The sequence below is a fragment of the Argopecten irradians genome, chromosome 10 (assembly GCF_041381155.1).
Source record: "Argopecten irradians isolate NY chromosome 10, Ai_NY, whole genome shotgun sequence".
Classification (NCBI taxonomy): Eukaryota; Metazoa; Mollusca; class Bivalvia; order Pectinida; family Pectinidae; genus Argopecten; species Argopecten irradians.
Window position 1 is genome coordinate 12255212 of NC_091143.1, and position 22234 is coordinate 12277445.

General features: G+C 37.0%; 2 protein-coding genes across 3 annotated transcripts in view; one reads left to right on the forward strand and one right to left on the reverse strand.

The window, feature by feature from the left end:
• Positions 1-120: 120 nt before the first annotated feature.
• Positions 121-13890, reverse strand: LOC138333133 (uncharacterized). The gene is made up of 5 exons (XM_069281293.1): positions 13793-13890; positions 4660-7637; positions 4164-4398; positions 3390-3491; positions 121-2697 (listed from the first exon to the last, which is right to left on the reverse strand). Exons 2-5 carry the CDS (start codon positions 7627-7629, stop codon positions 2069-2071), a joined length of 3936 nt encoding a protein of 1311 aa, XP_069137394.1. The 5' UTR covers positions 7630-7637; positions 13793-13890; the 3' UTR covers positions 121-2068.
• Positions 13891-14047: 157 nt separating this feature from the next.
• LOC138333134 (semaphorin-2A-like) overlaps positions 14048-22234 on the forward strand; it is a 140608-nt gene continuing 132421 nt past the window's right edge. For both annotated transcript variants that reach the window (XM_069281295.1, XM_069281297.1), the window contains exon 1: positions 14048-14138. The gene's annotated coding sequence lies outside the window, so the exon portion shown is untranslated. The remainder of the gene's footprint in view (positions 14139-22234) is intronic.

A 22234-nucleotide genomic window follows, 5' to 3' on the forward strand; every position in this document is an offset into this window, starting at 1 on the left:
CCTTATCTTTTGTGTGAGGTGCCATGTACACTGCAGGAAACCATCGTCCAAGATATGGTATATAGATAATGACTTTGACAGTATACTTCAGTTTTGTAATTTTAAACACCAAATTATGAATAAATTATTAGAGAAAGGTCATTTAATCATGAGGTTTTATAAGAAATTTCAATATATATTATGTACAAATTGTGACTGAAATATTGAAAATGAGGATTAAAGCTACTGGGAGTTAGTCCCTGGAATACCACACACAGTGTGTAAAACAGTATATATATAGAGATAACAAGTTGGTGTATATATACATACACACAATAACAAATACATACAAAACATAAATGTACAAAATAATCACATATGGAGAAGTGGAATGGGACTAGAATTTCACAGGAATATGTTAAAGATTGAATTAACACTTGTTTACAACGTTACTGGGTTGACGACCAAAACTTTGGTAACAATAAAAAACAATTATAAGATTTTAACATGACTGGGAGACAACCATGTACATTCATGATATGTTCATCACCACAAATACACGTACACATCGTCACACAATTAACAAACATCACAGTCTTAAGATATCTTTAACATGTTGAATCTGTATCTAGCTGATTTTTATGTTTCTACATATCACATGACATACTGTAAACCAACTTTCATTCGCTGTTACTAAATTTCACGATTTTCATTTCATTCAAAATATATTCGTGAAGACTAAAATTCGCAGATAAAAATTGAATGAAGTTATATTTGAATTAAACTGTGCAAGAATTTTCTAAGAAATCAATTCGCGAATTAAACATGATTACGAAAATTGCGAAAAAATTCGCACGCGAAAGAAATGGTTTACAGTAGTTTGACTAAACAACTGACAGAATCTAGTACAGATCTCATACTGTTCCATTGAACAATGGATAAAATGTAGTACAGGTATCATACTGGTCGACTTAACAATGGGCAGATTCTAGCACAGATCTCACACTGGTCAATTGAACAACGGACAAATTCTAGTAAAGATCTTTCTGCAAGTTGACTAAACAACAGACAGAATCTAGTACAGATCTTTATGTAGGTCGACTAAAGAATAGGCAAAATCTAGAACAGATCTCATACATTTCGACTAAACAACGGACAAAATCTAGTACAGATCTCATACAGAGTCGACTAAACAACAGACAGAATCTAGTACAGATCTCATTAAGGTCAAATAAACTTGAAAAAGACAAATTTTAGCACAGATCTCGCTCATACAGTTTGAATGAACAGCAGACAAAATCTAGAACAGATAGTCTACAGGTCAATGCAAATAGCTCCGGTAAAGGTCATTTTCATTAACCCCGAAAAGTATGCAGTGATATTTGAAATAGATCTTGCCTTCATTTCAGATCTAAAACAACAGTTACATGGAAACAGGCATGGTAATTAACATTACCGGTAACATGGTTTTACTCTCATGATATCTTTAGTTTAAAACCTTCAGAGAAGGAGGTAAAACTCATTCGAGAAAATATTAAATGTAATGAAATAAATACAGTGGAACTCGGTTAATACAAACTCGAAGGGACCGAGATAAAACTTCGAGTTATCCGAGTGTTCGAATTAAGCGAGTTCTCAATTAAGTCTACCGATGATCTCTTTACATGGTAATAGATGTAACCCTGGTCAATACTAGCCGCAATATATCGCTCGGCTAGAGAGAACTTCTCTTTAGCTCGATCGGTTGAGCCTCAGACTAGTAATCCGGAGGTCCCGAGTTCGATCACTGGCAGAGGCAGGTTAAATTTATTGTAAATCCTGCACCCTGTTACATCTACTTGTTCTGTTTCATAAAATGCGTGAGCAAGAAAGATATAAAAATCGTCGATAATTTTTGTCGTTCGGACCAAAAATTTACTTCGTATCATCCACGTTTTTCGAGTTTTCCTAATTCGAATTTTCTGAGTTTGCTATACAAAGATAAAGAAGGAATTCGGCCGGGACCGGCAAAGTACTTCGTATTAAACTGGGTTGTCGATTTATCAGAGTTTGTATCGAGCAATTTCCACTGTACCTTATTTGGTGTAAATCAAACATTTTTAAACTTTTGCGCGATTATGGAGTCTAGTTTTGCACCCTTGCCCGTCCTTGCATGTTTGGAAGCAGGCTTCCACTCGGAGTCACTAACATCGTCATTGTCTTGACCTTCACTCATTTCACTAGACAGCTCGCCTGGATTATCTTCGGATCTCGAGTAATTATCTATTTTATGCTTTCTTGTCGATATTTGCTGATTTTTGCTCTTTTGATTTGTAGTAAAAGTTAGTTGGTTGGGATTCTCAACAAAATAACCTGAGATAGTTTCTCCTCCAACTGGTTGTCCTTGACCCTTGACCTCCTCTTCCTCCTCACAGTCTCCGTCCTCCAATTCCTCCTCCGGGTCTGTATCCTCGTTTTGGTTCTGGTTCGCTGAAGACCTGTGACGCATGATTTTGCGAGGTATTATAGACTTGCGACCTTTCCGTGGCGACCGTGATTCTGGAGTTGATGTAACCTGGTCCATATCCTGTTCCAACTCACTGTAATCCAGAAAGCCGTCAGATTCCTCGACCTGGGTCCGACCTGACAGACTACTGAGGAAATTCACAGCCTCTTCCTCCAGATTTTCTGTGCTCTCTTTAAGACCATGCTTCACCTTCTTGTGACGATTCAGGTTTCCTTAAATAAAACAGAATTTATGTTGATACAAGTAATAGTGAAATAAAATAAACTAACATAACCTCTAAAGGATCCTCTGAAAAGTATCAACCCATACTCCGTTTACTTGGTAGATATTGAAAGTTTAAACTGTTACACCGCCGGTGAATGGTATTTTATCTACAAAACAGCAGCGGATGAGTTACTATTTTTCTTTAGTAACAAAAATTACTTTCCCTATAACCACCATTGAAAAGTTTGAGCTTCTTGGTTACTTCAATATGAAATTATTTAAAATAATTGATGCATATCCCGAAAAAGAATCCATGACACCATGCAATATATGGAATGAGGTATTGATTGCGCAGACAACAGAAGCAAAACAAATGATTTTATATGTATTTTTGTGTTAATTAGACATATATATACACGATAAAATGTCAATTATTGTCCAAATAATACATATGATTTATGCTCTGTGGTGGTGCATCCTTAGCTAGAGACTACGAAAAAAAAGAGACAGCATGACTGCAATTGGATGATCGCTATCTGTCTGCTGATGAAGGTCGCGGGACTGTATCGTGATCTGTTTACCACATTTTCTCCTTTGACACAAGATCAATTAAAAAAAATCTTAACTTTAGCTCTACATAACATCTAATTTCCATAAAGAAATTTCTATATTTTAGCATAAATCAGAATAACATTCTTACCCTTGAGTGTGAACGAGCTGCCACAGAAACAAACGTAGGGTTTACTATTGTTGTGCATATGGATGTGTCCCTGTAGGTTGTGCAGACGGCCAAACTGCTTACCTGGTAAAGTAGAACTTTTACAGGTGATTAACTATCTCAAGGAAAGGATCCCAAATGTACATCCATCTAAAGCATGACATGACACATTACATATAGTCAAGTCAACCTACCTGAACCATATCCACTGTTGTATATGCATTCTCAAGTATCTATACACATTATGTAATATGCATCTACAAAACTTGAAAACCTACTCCAATACTTGAGCAAATTCCAGGACATGGCGAACTGGAATGTGTCCAATATTTGAAAGTATCTTAAAAGTTGTGTCCACTATATCATTAACAATACGCCATGAAGGATGTGACAGTGAAGTCAGAGTTATGTCCCCTGTTACAAAATGACACATCCTGGCACATGTACAATCCTTTTGAGACAACTAAACAAAATTTGCAAATATTAACTTCCCAAATCGTCATACACATCTTACCCACAGGGGCCTGGCACAAATTTCTAACCAACAGTAGTTATATATTATATATATACATTGTATATTATAGTATATCAAAAAAGAAAAAATACTCAAGACTTTGTAGCAAGGCCTTTCTGCCTTCACAGGCATCTTCAGGCGGATTGATTTTTGAATCAAAAAGAAGAAAAAACTAGAGTCTTTGTAGCAAGGCCTTTACTGTTGGTTTAAAATTCGTGCCAGGTCCCTGTGATCATACCTACCACATATTTTACACTTATGAGGCTTGATGTCGGCATGAACCACTCTGTGAGCTTTCAGGGTCTGAGGCTGAGTAAACGTCTTCCCACAAACATCACAGCTGAATGCTCTTGTAGGATTGTGAATCAGCATGTGTCGCATCATATTGGCCCGCTGATTGAACGTGCGTCCACACTTAGGGCAGTCAAAAGGTCGTTGTCCAGTGTGAGTGAACTGGTGAGCCTTCAAATGGTGTTCCTATTAGTCAAGAATGAGACGAAAAGATTAGTATTGGTTGTCTTTAAAAAATTAGCTAATTAGAATAAGCGTAGGGGATAAAACCTTAAGGCAGAGTCTATCATAAAGCTGCAGATTGGTACAGCAACATATCAGTCTGACCCAAGGACAATAATTGTATAACTGATAAACATAAGATGGTCTTTTTTATGCTTCAGCATCATCTACCGTAATAGTTAAGTCATTTGCATACATATATATCATTCTAAAAAAATGTCTTACCTTCATGAAATCCATACCACACTCTCCACAGATGTATGGCCGCGTACCCTCATGCGACACCAGATGGTCCTTGAGTTGACTGGGGTAACGGAATGCTTTGTCACAGTATTTACAGATGAGATCCTCTCGGTTTTCATGTTTGAGCTGATGAAGTTTGAGGGCTCGTGGACTCTCAAACTCCATCCCACACTCACCACACTTATCCTGTCCTTGCATGACATGTTTCTCTTTGTGTGTTTTGAGCTCACTCGGATACGCAAACCCACGACTACACATATCACATTTATATGGTTTGCTGTCCAGGTGAACTGCCGTGTGTCTCTTTAGGTGACTTATCTGAGTGAACCCTTTGCCACAGATGTCACACTTGTGTGGCCGAATGTTATCATGAGTTAACATGTGTGTGTTGAGGTGGCTGAGCTGCTTGAAGTACTTACCACACACCATACAGAGATGTGGCTTAATGTTATTGTGGTCCAGGATGTGTGCCACCAGATTATGCTTTGTGGTGTATGCTTTCTCACATAAATGACACTGCCACCGTTTCTGTTCTCCGTGTTGAACAAGTTGTGAATCATCAATGCGAACATTAACCTCCATAGTCTCCACGACATCATCCTCATCTTCATGTCCTCCCTGATCCTCTTTCTCTCGTTTTAACCTTGACATTATAGAGGTAGTTTGCGTTCCTACCTCTGATTGGTCGTCCTCTTCAACCCCGTCCTTATTCCTGACCGGCCGATCCTGGAAACTAGTTGACATTATAACACCCTTGTTAATATTGATAGTCTTGGTTCGACCTTTCTTGGCCGCGTTACCCTTCCCCATGATAGAAATAGTCACCACAGTGGCATTGTTTGCAACCGAGGTTGTCATAACAGCACGAGCTGCTGAGGTACCAAAACTAGGAGAGGTGATGGCAAATGGATTTAACTTCATGTTACCAGTAAATCTCCGTTTGTCCTGACTGTCTATGGAGTTATCTCCCATGGCAGCAGCCATTAGCTCTTCGGTACACTTGGCCAAATAGTCTTCATTCAAATTTGAGTTTTTCCTTCTATCAGATTGACCAGCTGTAGGTTCTTCCTTTTGGTACATGAACGATCTCCTTGTTTTCCTCCGACTTAACTGTCCTTCATTTTCAAAAATATTATTGTCGACAAACTGCTGATTGCTATCAAACTGTGAGTTGTAGTCTGATATATCATGCGTTTCCTGTTCTCCATTCCTACTGAAGACAGGCTGAGACAATCTGATAAACTGTTGCTGATCATCTCCTGTATAATTCGGAGTCTCAAGCTCTTCTTCATCTTTTACCACGGACTCGTCGTGTTCCTGAGCCAATGATTCGTCATACTGATGCCCTTCTTCCTCTTCCAGATTGAGTTCGTCAACTTCTTCAGATGTGACAGACAAGTCAACAGGTGGAGGAAGTCTCATTCTTGACCTCCTGGGTTTTCTCCACAATTTTCCAATTTTGAGGAAAGGGACAAGACGCCTCCCTGCTGAGGATTCTGGTCCCGATCTTTTTATCACCTTGGACTGGGATGCATCTGTCCTTCTTCTGACATCATCTTCCCTCAAAACATTCTCTGTAATATTGGTAGACTTTGGAATGTGTTCTGAATGACTGGACAATGTGGGTGTAATTGTATTATGGCTTAGCCTTGAAGTACTTCTTCTTGTGCTTCGTCTTTCTCCAGGTTTATAACTGGAATCTGAGGTTGTCTGTGTTCTACTACACCCTGCAACAGGGTTAATGTTTTCATTTAAAGTTGTAACTTGTGTGTTAGGATTATCCAATGGTTCTGGACTTGCATTCTGGCTTGGTTCTGAAGCCGCAGAGAATTTATCCTCAACGCAAAGTTCACCACCTATATATGTTGAATTGGCAAAACTAGTTTCATTCTTAAGAGTTGCCATATTGGCCGTTTGTGCCACTTGTAACTGTAAACTATCGTGACTGACTGTCTGTTGAAGCAAACTGGTGGGTCGGTTTTCCTGAACCAAGGAACTCCGAATGTTTGCCATTGGTGAGGAACATTCTGATGCAGGGGACATAACTGCATTAGGAACTTGCTGATCACCATCCAGATTTTCCATTGGTAAAGGTTGGCTGTTGGTTGGTCTTGAAAGTGCAACTGGTTGCTCAGACAACATACCTCTGGCAACTGGATAAGAGGTGGATAGTGAAGGACGAGTTGAGGTTGCCTGTCCTTGGAATGTTTGATTGAGGATTGGCTGTGAATATGATTCAAGTGAAGAAAATGTCTGAATAGCTTCATTGTTGTGGGATTCTGTTTCAGTTGAAGAGCTTGAAGGAAACTCAGGAAAAGTATGAGACTGAGAAGCATTATGAGACAATATAGAATTAAAGTTTGAGCTCTCTGCCAGCCTAGGGACATTTAAATCTGTCACCTGAGGTTCTGTGCCTTCATCAGCCTGAGTATTATATGGCGGTGGAATATTCATAGTGGAAATATTGGAGACCGCAGATGCCATGATGGAACCAAATGGAGAATGGTTGTGGTCACTATTGGATACTGAAGTCACTGGTACAGTAGTATGGTCAGCTGATGAATGTGACATATATCCTGCTTCCCCAAAGTTTGGTAAATGCAAAGCAGGAGAAGGAATATGGGAAGATACAAAAGAATGGCGTAAATTCATGGAATTAAAATCTGGGGCTGAATTACCCGGAACGCCTCGGAGTGATGTTTCTGAGGCTGCACTCACTGGAAATCTGGATATTGGGAATGTGTTGGACCCATGGGAGCTCCTTCCACTGAGTCCCTGGGTAGCATATATGGAGTCCTGTAGAGCCAGGCCATGTTGGGTATGAGGGTAGCCAAGATGGAGGGAGGGTGTAAAGCCAGATACACCCCCTCCATGTCCAGACAACTGGCCATCAGGGGGAGGGAACTCTAAATCACTTTGTCCAAAGCTGTATCCACTTCCAAGTCCTTCCATGTCTTTTCCTAAAATTGAAAACAAATATTAAGTGAAAAACAAGAAGTGTAGAAATTAGCTAGAAGGGATATTCAAAAAAACATAAACCAAAAAAACTGAAAATAACATCATGTAGTAATTGATTGTAATGATGTACATCAATATGATTCTTTTAAGTCTTCTTTGCATCAACCAAATGTCTATCATATTTGACCCAATAAGAACCCAGGGCACATAAATGAAGATCAAAACACTACCATATTTTACAAATTACTGCACAAAGTAAGCTATTCTGTATTTGCATATTACAGAGTTAATATACCTTTTGTGGGTAAATAGTGTTCTCCCTTAAAGTTATATGTGGCGTATTTTTCATACTCACGAATCAAGATGAGCTTATAATATGTTATTCATCACCAAAAATTACCAACTTTTTGAAAATTACAGTGCTTTCAATGCATAGGTTTTAATTTTACATGTACAAATAAGAGCTGAAAATGATTTTTGGCAGTACTGCCAAAAATCATTTATTTACATCAATACTGAAGTGAAATGAGTTCATATGGTGAGACCATGACGCCAAATTGTGGTCTACAATTTCATTACACATTTTTACAATGTCTTAAGTAATTGGAAAGTGACTTCTGCAGGTATGTTTTCATTTAAACATATTTAAGGTAGGTCCATACTTTTGAAAACCGCTCCAATTCATATGACGCTATACCGGAAGTTGCGGAGGTTGCCAGAATGGTTTCCGATATGCCACGACATCCCACTTGGATATTTTTTCAATATGTGAAAATTGTCTACATATAAAATTGAATGATTAAAATCATTAAATAAATCAAAGAGAAGCAGTGAAGTGAAAATCATATGCAATTTCTGAGGTTTTTGCGTTCCCAGTCGTAAATGGGAATGGATTTTCAAACACCGGAAGTGCCGTTCGTCGCTATAAATGATAAGAGGGGCCCGGCCGGACCGAAATTCCGGAATTATAAAAAATCGCATACGGATTTCCTTTAAACACAAAATTTGGAGAAAATTATAAAAACAAACAGACATAAACCAGATATACTATCACAAAGTATATGAACTGATGTGGAATGTTTTTTTGCGGCTTGATTTTAGAAAAATAGTCAAATATGACCCATCTTAGCACTGGATGAAATGGGGGTAGGGTTGTGAGTTACAAACTTCAAGCTTACAAAATTGTGAAATTTTGATCGAGGACCCCATGTTTTTACATGATATTTGAAAAATATATTATCTTGGGCCTATCATATACAAATATTGTGAAATTGACATGGGTTTTTATTTCCTTTTTGGCCTATTCATTGATTTTTTACGGGCGAAAATATGGCAAAACACCATAATTACGTATAGAAACGGTCCTGGAAAATAACAAAAATTAGTTAGCATTTGTAAAAATACAAGAGTTTTGTATATTGCTCTATCGTTAAAAATTTAGGACAAAAAATCAACAGGATCGAGACTACATTCACCCTAATATTACAGAAAACACAATTTTACGATTTTTTCTATTTTCGGCCAGCAAATTTGCATGGATGGTATATTTCAAGCTCAAATATCTCAAAAAGTAGTTCGAGAACACCCATTTATCTTTACAGATTTGAAATCTACATGAACAAGAGGCCCATGGGCCTAAACGGTCATCTGACTCATGGCACAAAACAACAAAGTCACAGTATAAAGTATTGGTTAACGATAAATACAAACAATACAAGGAACTCCTAAGTTGAATATGTAAGTTTCTGAAATAGGTAAATGTCATTTGTTGAACAAACTTTGTAGCCCTTCATCCATATATGGTTCAGTGATCAATCTACGTGCGCATCCCGAGTCCTTGACTCACAGAATTTTAAAAGGACCCATGAAATTTCTGGGAATGGGTATCTATAACACTGTGGGACCCATTGTTTTCACAAAAACCATTGAAAAGGACCCACGAAAAATAATCGTAGATTGAACACTGATGGTTGTAACCCATTCAAGGATTAATATGAGGAGTTGTCAGATTTTAAAGCCAAATTTCAGCAAAGCTCCCATTTTGGACCTCCGCCGTACTATCCCCATGGGTCTTAGCTCGGTCCTTTATAAAATATGATTGTCCTCACCTTAAGTTCCCCCTTCTGAATCAATTAAAAGCCCTATAGACCAATTTTCATTGAGATCGGAGACTGAAACCTGAAAACAGGAAGTGGGCCAGTGGCCATATTGGAATACCAAAATCTTTACGAAAATGTTTTCATGTTGTTTGGCATCAATTAAAACCCCTATAGACCAATTATCATTGACATCGGAAATTGAAACCTTAAAACAGGAAGTAGGCCAGCGGCCATCTTGGAATACCAAAAATCTTTAAGAAAATGTTGTATGTTGTTCAGCAGCAATTAAAACCCCTATAGACAAATTTTTCATTGAGATCGGAGACCGAAACCTGAAAACAGGACAGCTAAAATTAAGAAAATTTGCCATTTTGGGGCCCCACCTCATTTATGTAAAATATGATTGTCCTTCCCCAATGATGTTTCACACCAAATATGGATGAAATCCATCCAAGGATGAAGGAGGAGTAGGATTTTAAAGCTAAAATTAAGAAAATTTGCCCTTTTGGGGCCCCATCCCTAAGCCCCTAGGGGTCAACAAGGCTCATTTATATAAAATATGATTGTCCTTCCCCAATGACGTTTCACACCAAATATGGATGAAATCCATCCAAGGATGAAGGAGGAGTAGGATTTTAAAGCTAAAATTAAGAAAATTTGCCCTTTTGGGGCCCCACCCCTCAGCCCCTAGGGGTCGGACCAGGCTCATTTATATAAAATATGATTGTCCTTCCCCAATGATGTTTCACACCAAATATGGATGAAATCCATCCAAGGATGAAGGAGGAGTATGATTTTAAATCTAAAATTAAGAAAATTTGCCCTTTTGGGGCCCCATCCCTTAGCCCCTAGGGGTCAGACCAGGCTCATTTATATAAAATATGATTGTCCTTCCCCAATGATGTTTCACACCAAATATGGATGAAATCCATCCAAGGATGAAGGAGGAGTAGGATTTAAAAGCTAAAATTAAGAAAATTTGCCCTTTTGGGGCCCCGCCCCTCTGCCCCTAGGGGTCGGACCTATCTCATTTATATAAAATATGATTGTCCTTCCCCAAGGATGTTTCACACCAAATATGGATGTAATTCACTCAAGGGTTTAGGAGGAGTAGGCTTTTGTATAAATAGTTTTACGCACAACGCACGGCGCACGGCGCACGGCGCACGACGACGGACGAAACACGATGACAATAGGTCATCCTGACCTTCGGTCAGATGACCTAAAAATGCAAGAAAATAAGACCTGTTAGAAAAAAATGACATGGGTTTGTCCAAAAGTATGGAGCTACCTTAAGGCATCAAAACAACAATTTTTCAGTACAAAATTTCTGTGTTATAACTAACGTTTATAAGTCATCTGATTTTTACAGCTTTATTCATCAAACATTTTGATAAATTCATTATGAAAAAATAGCATGTAAAATTATCGCCCAGTTACGGCACATATAACTTTAAGGATTTCTTACTGTTGGTCGTACGGACCAGCTGACCCAAAAAGTTACTGGTCCTGATTGAAAATTATTGGTCCTACAAAGTTACAATTCATCCTTAATCCTTATAATTTATATAATTACAAAATTATACTAGCAAAGTACTAGTTTTATCAACAAAATATATTCGCATATCTGGATTAGTATTGTGCGCTCTCAACAAAGTTGACTAACTTGACTGAACACCAGAATATTTGAAAAATTAGTTTACTACAGTTTGATCTTCAACTTTTCTACAATTCTACTGCTTTTTAGCCCACCATCTGATCTTATTCAATTCGCCCTGAGTCTGTGGTCCGTCGTCCGCCATCCGTCGTCTGTCCGTTAACAATGCTTGTTATCACTATTTCTTAAAAACTGCTGCAGGGATTTTGTTCAAACTTCACATGGAGGGTCCCCTTGGTCCCTAGTTGTGCCATACAGATTTTGAGGCTGATCGGAAAAACAAGATGGCCGCCAGGCAGCCATCTTTGATTTTTGCAGTTGAAGTTTGTTATCGATATTTCTTGAGAACTACTGAAGGGATTTTGTTCAAACTTCACATGGAGGGTCCCCTTGGTCCCTAGTTGTGCCATACAGATTTTGAGGCTGATCGGAAAAACAAGATGGCCGCCAGGCAGCCATCTTTGATTTTGGCAGTTGAAGTTTGTTATCGATATTTCTTGAGAACTACTGAAGGAATTTTGTTCAAACTTCACATGGAGGTTACCCTTGGTCCGTTGTTGTGCCATACAGATTTTGAGGCTGATAGGAAAAACAAGATGGCCGCCAGGCGGCCATCTTGGATTTTGATAGTTAAGGTTTGATATCCCCATTTCTCAAAAAGTGCTGAAGGGATCTTTCTCAAATTTAATATGTAGGTTCCCCTAGGGCCCTTGTTGTGCATATTGCATTTTTGGACCAATCGATGAACAAGATGGCCGCCAGGCCGCCATCTTGGATTTTGATAGTTAAAGTTTGTTGTGGCTATTTCTCAGATAGTTCTGAAGGGATCTGTCTCAAATTTCATATGTAGGTTCCCCTAGAGACCTAGTTGTGCATATTGCATTTTGGGACCGGTCGGTTAACAAGATGGCCGCCAGGCAGCCATCTTGGATTTTATTTTCAAAGTTTGCTATCGCTATTTCTCAGAAAGTACTGAAGGGATCTGTCTCAAAACTCATATGTAGGTTCCCCTAGGGCCCTAGTTGTGCATATTGTGATTTGGGACCGATCAGTCAACAAAATTACTGCCATGCAGCCATCTTGGATTTTTATATTCAAAGTTTGTTATCGCTATTTCTCAGAAAGTATTGAATGGATCTTTCTCAAATTTCACATGTAGGTTCCCCTAGGGCCCTAGTTGTGCATATTGTGATTTGGGACTGATTGATCAACAAGATGGCCGCCAAGGAGTCATCTTGGATTTTGATAGTTGAAGTTTGTTACCGCTATTTCTCAAAAGGTACTGAAGCGATCTGTCTCAAATTTTATATGTAGTATGTTTGAAAAAGTTTAAAAAGTAGAGAAAAGATCCATCTTTCCTTTGTCAGATATAGATCATTCTTTGGTGGGCGCCAAGATCCCTCTGGGATCTCTTGTTTTATTATTATATCCTCTATCTGGACCAAAAGTTGCATGTCAAAGGACTAGCTTCATGGCAAAAAATGTCTGCCCGACTATAAAGTTGTTGGTCACGGGCAGATGGACAGGCGTTAATTTTGAATGCTGCAGGTAGGTCTTGATTGTGACATCTTACTTTTAAGAGAAAATTAACATGCAAAATAATGTAACTATCATTACAAGGGCAGACAACCCTGTAAAATGCAGAGATAGAATAAATTCAATTTGCAAGAAAATTAAAATTAACAAAAAAAAATATATATATAGCTTTTGTCTGTGCATTAAGTTTGATGTAATTATAAATATATGTGTCATTGAGGCTTCAAAAAAGGGGCAAAGGTAATTAAATGTTATACCTACTTTTAGATCATTTTTTTTTATCAAATTCATATTATTTTACGAATTATACATTTTATTATCTCTTTTTAACAGTTTTAATAGATTAAAAAAATAAAATGTCCTTATAGATCATATAATTCTGTCTTATTTACTATCTAGGCTAAATGATAACAACATGCATGTTTTGCTGTCATCTGGGGAAAATATGGTAGTGCGCATGCGTCAGTTTTCATAACAAACCATATAGCCACGCCCCCTTGAAAATGGCGGATGGACAGAACAAAGAACGGAAATGAATAAATGAATCCATTTCAAACGCTCTCGATATGGCTAACGCACTTTTATTGAAGTTCTTACGCATTTAAGGCATGAACGCAACATTTTGCGTGAAAACGAATGTTCTGGTACATCATTTATCGAAGAAAATACGACGGAGAGAGAGATCGCCGAGGGATAAAAATGGCGGATAAGAAACACCTATCGTGTACATTTCACCCTTCATTTGACACGAATGGGGCGAATAAATAGGCTATTGGAATATTTCTTTTAAAGCTAATGGTTATAAGTACGAATTTGCATTACATGTGTCTATGTGTTCACCAAGAAATGAACCAGGAAAACTTACCATAGTCGGATAGACTGAACGTGGTAGTGTTGTATGCGTAGGAATACCAGATGAAAAATCAACATTAAGATATTTGACTTCATGCAACTGACATCGTCATTAATCCGAGAGAAAATGTATTTATCTGTAACATGTAAAAGTCGAAATCATAACATTGTAATTTATGAGCTAGAAAGCATGTTACATATATAAATATAACGGACTATTTTTTGCGGACGAAGTGAAAGTGGGGGCAAATTGATTGTATTCAGAGTGAAAGGAAGAAGGACAAAGCAAAGCAAGAAATGACCTGCGACCTTCTGTCTGCACTAGAAAGTGAACTGATAACAGAATGAGGTCATTAACGGTAATATTCTAGTAGGTCTCACACAAGAATTATTTCAGTACACAAAGCAAAATATGTTTTGCTTGCAATTTGCGTGTCAAGCAGACGGTTAGCTGAAATGACAAGAATCTGAAATGAGATCTAAGAGTTATCCCCCTTCCCACACAAATTTTAAGTTCCACCACATGGCCCTAGATATGCAAAGGAGTGAAAATATTAGATAATTTATTTCTTTGTGTTGTACAGAAATATTTCCTCTAATAACTGACGTAAACTGGTGAAAATATTTGTAATAAAAAATAGTAAGTGTAACTGTTTGATACTCAAACCCAAGGCATATTGCAAACCTTTATAGTTGAAAATGTCAAAACTCAATAATTAAGATTGCATGCAGCTCGCTCTGCTAACCATTACAGACTTACATGTGTAAGAGCCCAATACCTTCCAGTACCCTCGGACTTTGAAATTGTGTCCCGCGGGGAAGTCTCACACATGCTTTAATTTTCGTTATCAGTACAACAGTACAATCAGTATAAACGTAACCTGTCATCGGGATAGGCTTTGAAATTACTGTTTTATAATATGACTGAAGGCAAGGCCTTAAGGGGCACATCCAGATATTTCAGTTTTATACACTGTTAAAAAGTTCAATTGATGAAAATAACGGCGCCGAATTTTCTGTTTATTTTTTATTCATATATTCACACTCTATCCTTGTCCCATAATGAGCTGACTTCAAAGCATCGCATTCACGCTGATTGGATTTTTTACAGTAGGTAAAAAAATGGCAGCCGCAAACTGAAGCTGTCAGTGTGTAGGATTGAATTTTGAAGATTGATTTTTTTCTTATATTTTCATTTATGTGTTACCTTAAAAGTGCTTCGCACGAGGGCTGCGCCCTTATAATTACCGGTACACATTTATTAAGACATGGGGAAAAAAACTACAATTTAAAACAACAGGTTCTATAATATCGGAAATTTACGAAAGCTGGGATCAAAGAGAAAGCAATTTAGTTATTTTCGGAATCGCTGAACAACAGCAACGGGACACAAATGAGAGGATAAATGCCGATACAGAAGAAGTAAATGAATTGCCAGAGAACGGAAAGTTTTAAAAGGTAATTAAACTAGGCAAACCATTGATTGAAAACGAAGTGGACTTCAACAAGCCTATACATTGTATTTTGATTTCGCTGAACTCTAAAGAAACCAAGAAAACCATATTTTGAAAACATTTGAAACCTAAAATCAGAAAAGAAGCAAAAGAAAAGAAAAATGGGGATGAAGGCGATTTTATATACAGAGTCTGTGGGCAACCATGGGATAGGAGGGTCGTCCGTCTAGAGGGAAGAATAGCTAAATACAATAATGCCACCATAGAAAACTTTTAAAATATTGAAACGAGTCAAGATATAACTTTAAAGTGAATAGTCAGGCAAAGAAAACCAGTCTAAATGCGTTCATTGGCCTTCCAAAAGTTCTCACATATTAATACGGCGGTCAAGTTCTGCTTAGTTTCCCAGTTCTGACCATTAAAGTAAAGAAAAGTTGAAAGCATTGAAAGTGAGGCTGTGTGGAAATGTAACCACGGACATAGTGAGCCGGGAGGACGTTTTAGAATTCCCATACTTTAAATTAATTTCTTCGTACGCAGACAGATTTTGACGAGAGATTTTATTTTTCAATTTCACAAGAAATTATACTGGATACATTCACACCATTTTTACCGACTTTAGCCATCCTTGCCCGACTGTTCACTTTAACAATATGCAAATTTAAATAGTACATCAACCACTATATTAAAGATATGGACATAGGGGCAACTCTGCCTGCATCCATCAGCTAACTATATAACTATAAAATGTATATAACTATATAAGAACTGCGCAATAAATTAACTGGTCAAAAGATATACTCTGTGTGTTATCAAGCACATATATGGCACAGTCACCATGCAGTGACGTCGCGAAACCTGATCATCATGACGCATAAAAGATGACGGCACAGGTCCCTTTGCATTTTTGATATGGCAACCTTTGATAAACAAGATTTAATTAAAACGGGAATTGAACTATTCTAGTTGGATTATTTCAAATTCTTTCAAACTATTTACATAATCACATTCTGCATATCAATGAAATTATATAGTTCATCTCTTAGAAAAAAATGTAGACACATATAGGCCAATCAAGTTCTGAGGTTATAATCTTGTATTTCTGGGCTCACACTATCTTTTTAGTTTGCTTATATAGCAAAAGTTGCGAAAGTGTTTTTTTTCTCTTTAGCAAGGGGTTTGGTTTGTTTATTTTTACGTCCTATTAACAGCCAGGGTCATGTAAGGACGTGCCAGGTTTGTTGGTGGAGGAAAGCCGGAGTACCCGGAGAAAAACCACCGACCAGCGGTCAGTACCTGGCAACTGCCCCACATGGGATTCGAACCCACATCCCAGAGGTGGAGGGCTTGTGGTAATATGTCGGGACATGTTAACCACTCGGCCACCGCGGCCCCTCTCTTTAGCAAACAAGAATTTCAGTTAGCAAATTGCGCATTGACAGCGTTTCATAATGAAAAACATTTAATTACTAAGAAGCATCAAATAATGTATTTTATTTAACAAGTGAAAAGTTTGTACACATATATAAAAGATCCTGATCATTCACTAAACCATCATCGTCGGAGACCCACGGGTGATCGCACTACACTACGCTACACTTATTAACGTTAGTGTATATATAGCCTGGGTTACCGAGGATGCTAAACCATACTCCGTTGTGGGTATTATTACTTTACATCCCTTCAATATTTAAAATATATATGGTACAGTAACTGATTAATTTTATCAACTGTTTTAGACTTACGTATACTATGAAAGTAATACAACTGAAAAAAGCTATATTTGAAGCTTGTGTCCACGTGATTGGATATGGGGTGTGTGAAGAAAAACTTCAACATTGTTTGTGAATTAGGATGAATTTATTTTAGCAATTAGCCAGATGATTCTTTATTATCGAAAATGTGAATGGGTAGCATGAGCCCAGTATTTACATGTAACTCCGCTCTTCAGAAGCTTTGCCTTAAATTCATATCAAATAAATATATAACGATCTGCTAATATAACTATAGTGTACAGGTGTTGTGTGACATGTAATACAAACATTTGCATATGTTTCTCCATGAATAAGATATCTAAAGGGTGTGGTGATTTTCACACAAATTAATGATTTGTTTATAAATGTATAATGCAACAGATGTTTGATAGTGTTACCATGTAGTAGACTATGTACAGTTAATCTCTAGAGTATTAATTACTGTGAATTTTACCTCGATCATATCCATGCATATTCTGTCTGTGCATATTACAGAGTTAGCTCCGAAAAGTATGACGTTACTTTTGCATACACATGATGTCACAGTCAATACCAATACCCGCAAGAGGATAACTCTGTAATATGCAGTATACAAAATACAATAAAACATGGCAATATAACTAACCTCTGGGGACCAACAAAATTTCTTTATTAAAAAACATTGTTCTTTATACACACGTTACATGTTATAATCATGACTTCGTTTTATGTGTGTTGGTTATATAAATTATGAATAAAAAATATCTGTAATTTTGAAAATTTCAATTTATACACATATGATCCCCCAATTATTAAAAGCATGCAGGATAGATCTGCATGCACAATCATAATTTCAACTCCATAAAGCTAAGTGTTTTCCTTTATAAATTTAAATACCTAGAAAAAAAACATAATTCCGGCGGTGCCCAATATTCCTTCATTGTCTGATGATTTTAAATGATAAGAAAACCATATATACAAATGTTTGACTTCAAATTTCTATGGTCGTATAATTCTGTCCCATTAAGACTTGACTTGACAATTTGGTATCAACTGGTAATGAAATGCTGGAGAATTTCATAGTCACACCTATCTGTCCTTAAAAATCAGGCAATAAAATGCTCGGACTGGTCAAGGGTGCAATCATGACCATGCTCACACATTAGCTGTGACCATTATACAAAGGTCAGTCTATGGTCAGCTCTGCTGACTGGACAGAAAAGTTCTGTTCAAATGCGTTGATACATTATTCATGGCTATTGGGACTATGAACTTCTCTAGTTTATAATTGATCTACAGGTTATTTAGTGTTCTATGTAGGAGGGTTGATTTTGCCATCTCACCAGCACATTTGTATTCCTCTTAATGTCATGTTCCATTTGTCAGGCAAAAGTGTGATATTAAGAGGAATGTGATATTAGAGGAATTTGACATTAATACATTTGTAGATGAAAACATTTTTGGTCATCTTCAATAGACTTCATGCATCAAAACAGCTAGATGATGTCACTATGAAAATTCATGAAAAGTCGCATGTTTAACGAGTAGGCTAATATGAATAACAAAACTCGGATAAATGTTATTTTTAACGTTTTCATTTTCCCCCTAAAATTAGTTTACAGAAGATAATATTTGTGATTATAGATCAATGTAACGGTTATGTTACAGCTTGATACATGTAATCAATGTAAATGTAAGACAATGACTGGTGACATTTTCTGTACAGAGTTTTTAAAGCTTTGACCTATCGATTATCAGAATGATCAAGCTACAATTATTCCATCTTTGCATATTTCAGAGTTAGCTCCCCTGCGGATAGGTGTCTATTTTAACATCATGATTTTGTGTGTGCAATTCACGTTGTTTACTCCGTCACAATCAATACCTAGCCGCAAGGGCAGATAACTCTGTAATATGCAATTACAGAATATCTTTATGCACAGTGCTGTGGTGGCCGAGTAGGGTGTTCCAACATAGATCGCCCTCCATTCCAGGGTTTTGAGTTTGAATTCATCTAATAGATGCAAGGTACTGACCGTTGGTTGGTGGTTTTTCTCTTGGTACTCTGGATTTCCTCCACATCCTAAACTAGCTGTCAGGTCATTTAATGACCCTGGCTGTTATCAGGAGACAAGGCATAAACAAAAACAAACAAATATATCTTTATCTTTGTCTCATATGGTATCTGTTGTACAGGCTTAACAAATACTATGGATACAAAATCTTGATTTATGTTAAAAATATCAATGATAAATAAATTTAAAAAAAAAGAATAAACATGACAGATTTGTATAAAATTTTGATAATAAAATCATGCTGACATTCGTGGATTTTTTATGCCCAATTAATGCACTAAACTCCATGATGAAACTATCAAAAAGTGCATGTATACTTCGCACATATGCGAATGAAAAAAGGCTGAAGGGTGCATGTTATGCAATTTGCAAATGATGTAGACAAGGGGAATTGTCGCATTTGCATTGGCATTTTCTGTTTTGTCTGTCTGCATATAAATAGAAATCCACTAATCCCATAATGTATAAACAAAATAATATGCAATTATCAAATGTAAATGAGAGCCTTTGCTTATAATCACATTTACACTTGCATTCTCAGTGTTGCATCTCAACTTAATGCATGGAGCAGGCTTTGCGTTCAGTGTTCCAAAAATGGGATCTTCCTCAGATAAAATGGGGCCCTTTATGTAATTTGATTGGGTTTTCAGAAAAAAATTAAGGATAATTTTGATTTTCTATTCATAGAAAGGACATGGGGACGGCATAAACGCAAACCTTAATGAAGAATTAATTATCGAATAATATTGGTAATGGTAGCTTTTGGCTATTTATTTTAAAAGGTTTATTTTAAAAAGCTATACGAAGTCTCAAGTGACCTATTCTAATCGCCTTTTGTCCGTCGTCGTCCGTCGTCCGTCGTGCGTCGTCCGTCGTCCGTCGTGCGTCGTATGTCCGTAAACAATTTACATTTTCGACTTCTTCTCCAAAACTGCTGAAGCAATTTCAATGAAATTTTGCACAAACCTTCTAAGGCATAAGGCCAATCAAAATTGTGAATTATATGGTCCCCAACCCCCAGGGGGCTGTGGGAGGGGCAAAAAGGGGTAAAATTGAGTAAAATTTCAAAAATCTTCTTCTCTACTCACAGATGTGGTAGAATCAAATACTCTTCATAGATAGAAAGGTCTTAAGGTCCTTTACAAAAATTGTGAATTATATGACCCTGGGGTCTCTAGTTTCCCCCTGGGGAGGGGGTTAAGTTTACTATACTTTATATTGAGAAAACACTTTTTTGCGCATTATTTGGTCATTTGTAATAGGAAATGAGTCAAATGTTGTCAGAATTATCAGTATGAGATGGCCATTTAATCCTATTAACAAATTTTCTATGACTGACCCCCAGGGGCCTTAGGGGTGGGGTCAAAAGGGGTCAAATAGGCTAAAACTTCAAAAATCTTCTTCTGAAATTCTGGAAATGGTAGAATCAAATACTTTTCATAAATGGAAAGGTCTTAAGGTCCTTTACAAAAATTGTGAATTATATGACCCTGGGGTCTCACGTTTCCCCCTGGGGAGGGGGTTAAGTTTACTATAGTTTATATAGGGAAAACACATTTATGAGCATTTTTTGCTAAATTTTCTTTGGAAACGAGTCAAACTTGGTTAGAATTATTAGCCTGAGATAGCATTTTAATATCATATCCACATTGGTTCTGGCCGACCCCCTGGGGGCAGAGGGGCGGGGCTAAAAAAGGGTCAAATAGGCTAAAACTTCAAAAATCTTCTTCTGAAATTCTGGAAATGGTAGAAACAAAAACTTTTCATAAATAGAAAGGTCTTAAGGTCCTTTACAAAAATTGTGAATTATATGACCCTGGGGTCTCACATTTCCCCCTGGGGAGGGGGTCAAGTTTACTATAGTTTATATAGGGAAAACACATTTATGAGCATTTTTTGCTCAATTTTCATTTGAAACGAGTCAAACTTGGTTAGAATTATTAGCCTGAGATAGCATTTTAATATCATATCCATATTGGTCCAGGCCGACCCCCTGGGGGCAGAGGGGCGGGGCCAAAAAAGGTCAAATAGGCTAAAACTTCAAAAATATTCTTTTAAAATTCTGGAAATGGTATAATCAAATACACTTTATAGATAAAAAGGTCTTAAAGTTTGTTTATAAAAATTGTAAATTATATGACCCTGGGATCTCCTGTTTCCCCTTGGGGAGGGGGTCAAGTTTACTGTAGTTTATATAGGAAAAACACATTAATGAGCATTTTTTGCTGAATTTTCATAGGAAATGAGTCAAACTTGGTTAGAATTATTAGCCTGAGATAGCATTTTAATATATCTACATTGGTCCTGGCCAACCCCCTGGGGGTAGAGGGGCGGGGCAAAAAAGGGTCAAATAGGCTAAAACTTCAAAAATCTTCTAAAATTCTGGATATAGTAGAATCAAATAATTATAGATGGAAAGGTCTTCAGGTGTTTTATAAAAACTGTGAATTATATGACCTTGGGGTCTTACGTTACCCCCTGGGGAGGGGTCAAGTTTACTTTAGTTTATATAGGAAAAACATATTTGTGAACATTATTTGCCCAATTTTCGTAGGAAATTAGTCAAACTTGATTAGAATTATTAGCCTAAGATATAGCATTTTAACATCCATATCCGTCCTCGATGACCCCCTGGGGGACCAGAGGGGCAGGACCAAACAGGGTCAAATGGATTCAAATTTTAAAAAAATACCTCTAAGTTCACAGGTTTGATGGAAGCAAATACTCTTCATAGTCTAAAAAGGTCAAATTTATAGAGCATGTAGTGTTTTTATGTCTTTCATTTGTTTTATTATTTGTTTCATTATATATTCTAACTCAGGTGACCGTTAAGGCCCATGGGCCTCTTGTTTAAAAGGTTTATTTTAAAAAGCTATACAGTAATAATTTAACCTATTTGATATGAAATTAAATGTAATAGTATAAAATCATTGAAAACACAGGAGGGTACGTAGAACAAGGGAGATAATTCATCAATTGAATACCGGTAGATGTCACTATTTCAACTTCAAACAGATGACATAATATGTTATTCAATCAAGATATTGAAATGTACAATTTAAATGTTATAAATCTTTTATAGAGATGATACGGTAAATGATAATTTATTACATAGGCCTGTTTGTCGGTTGTCTGCTAATTGTTGGCCGTATTTAAGTACAGAATTAGTTACATCACCTACAGTGTGGTACTA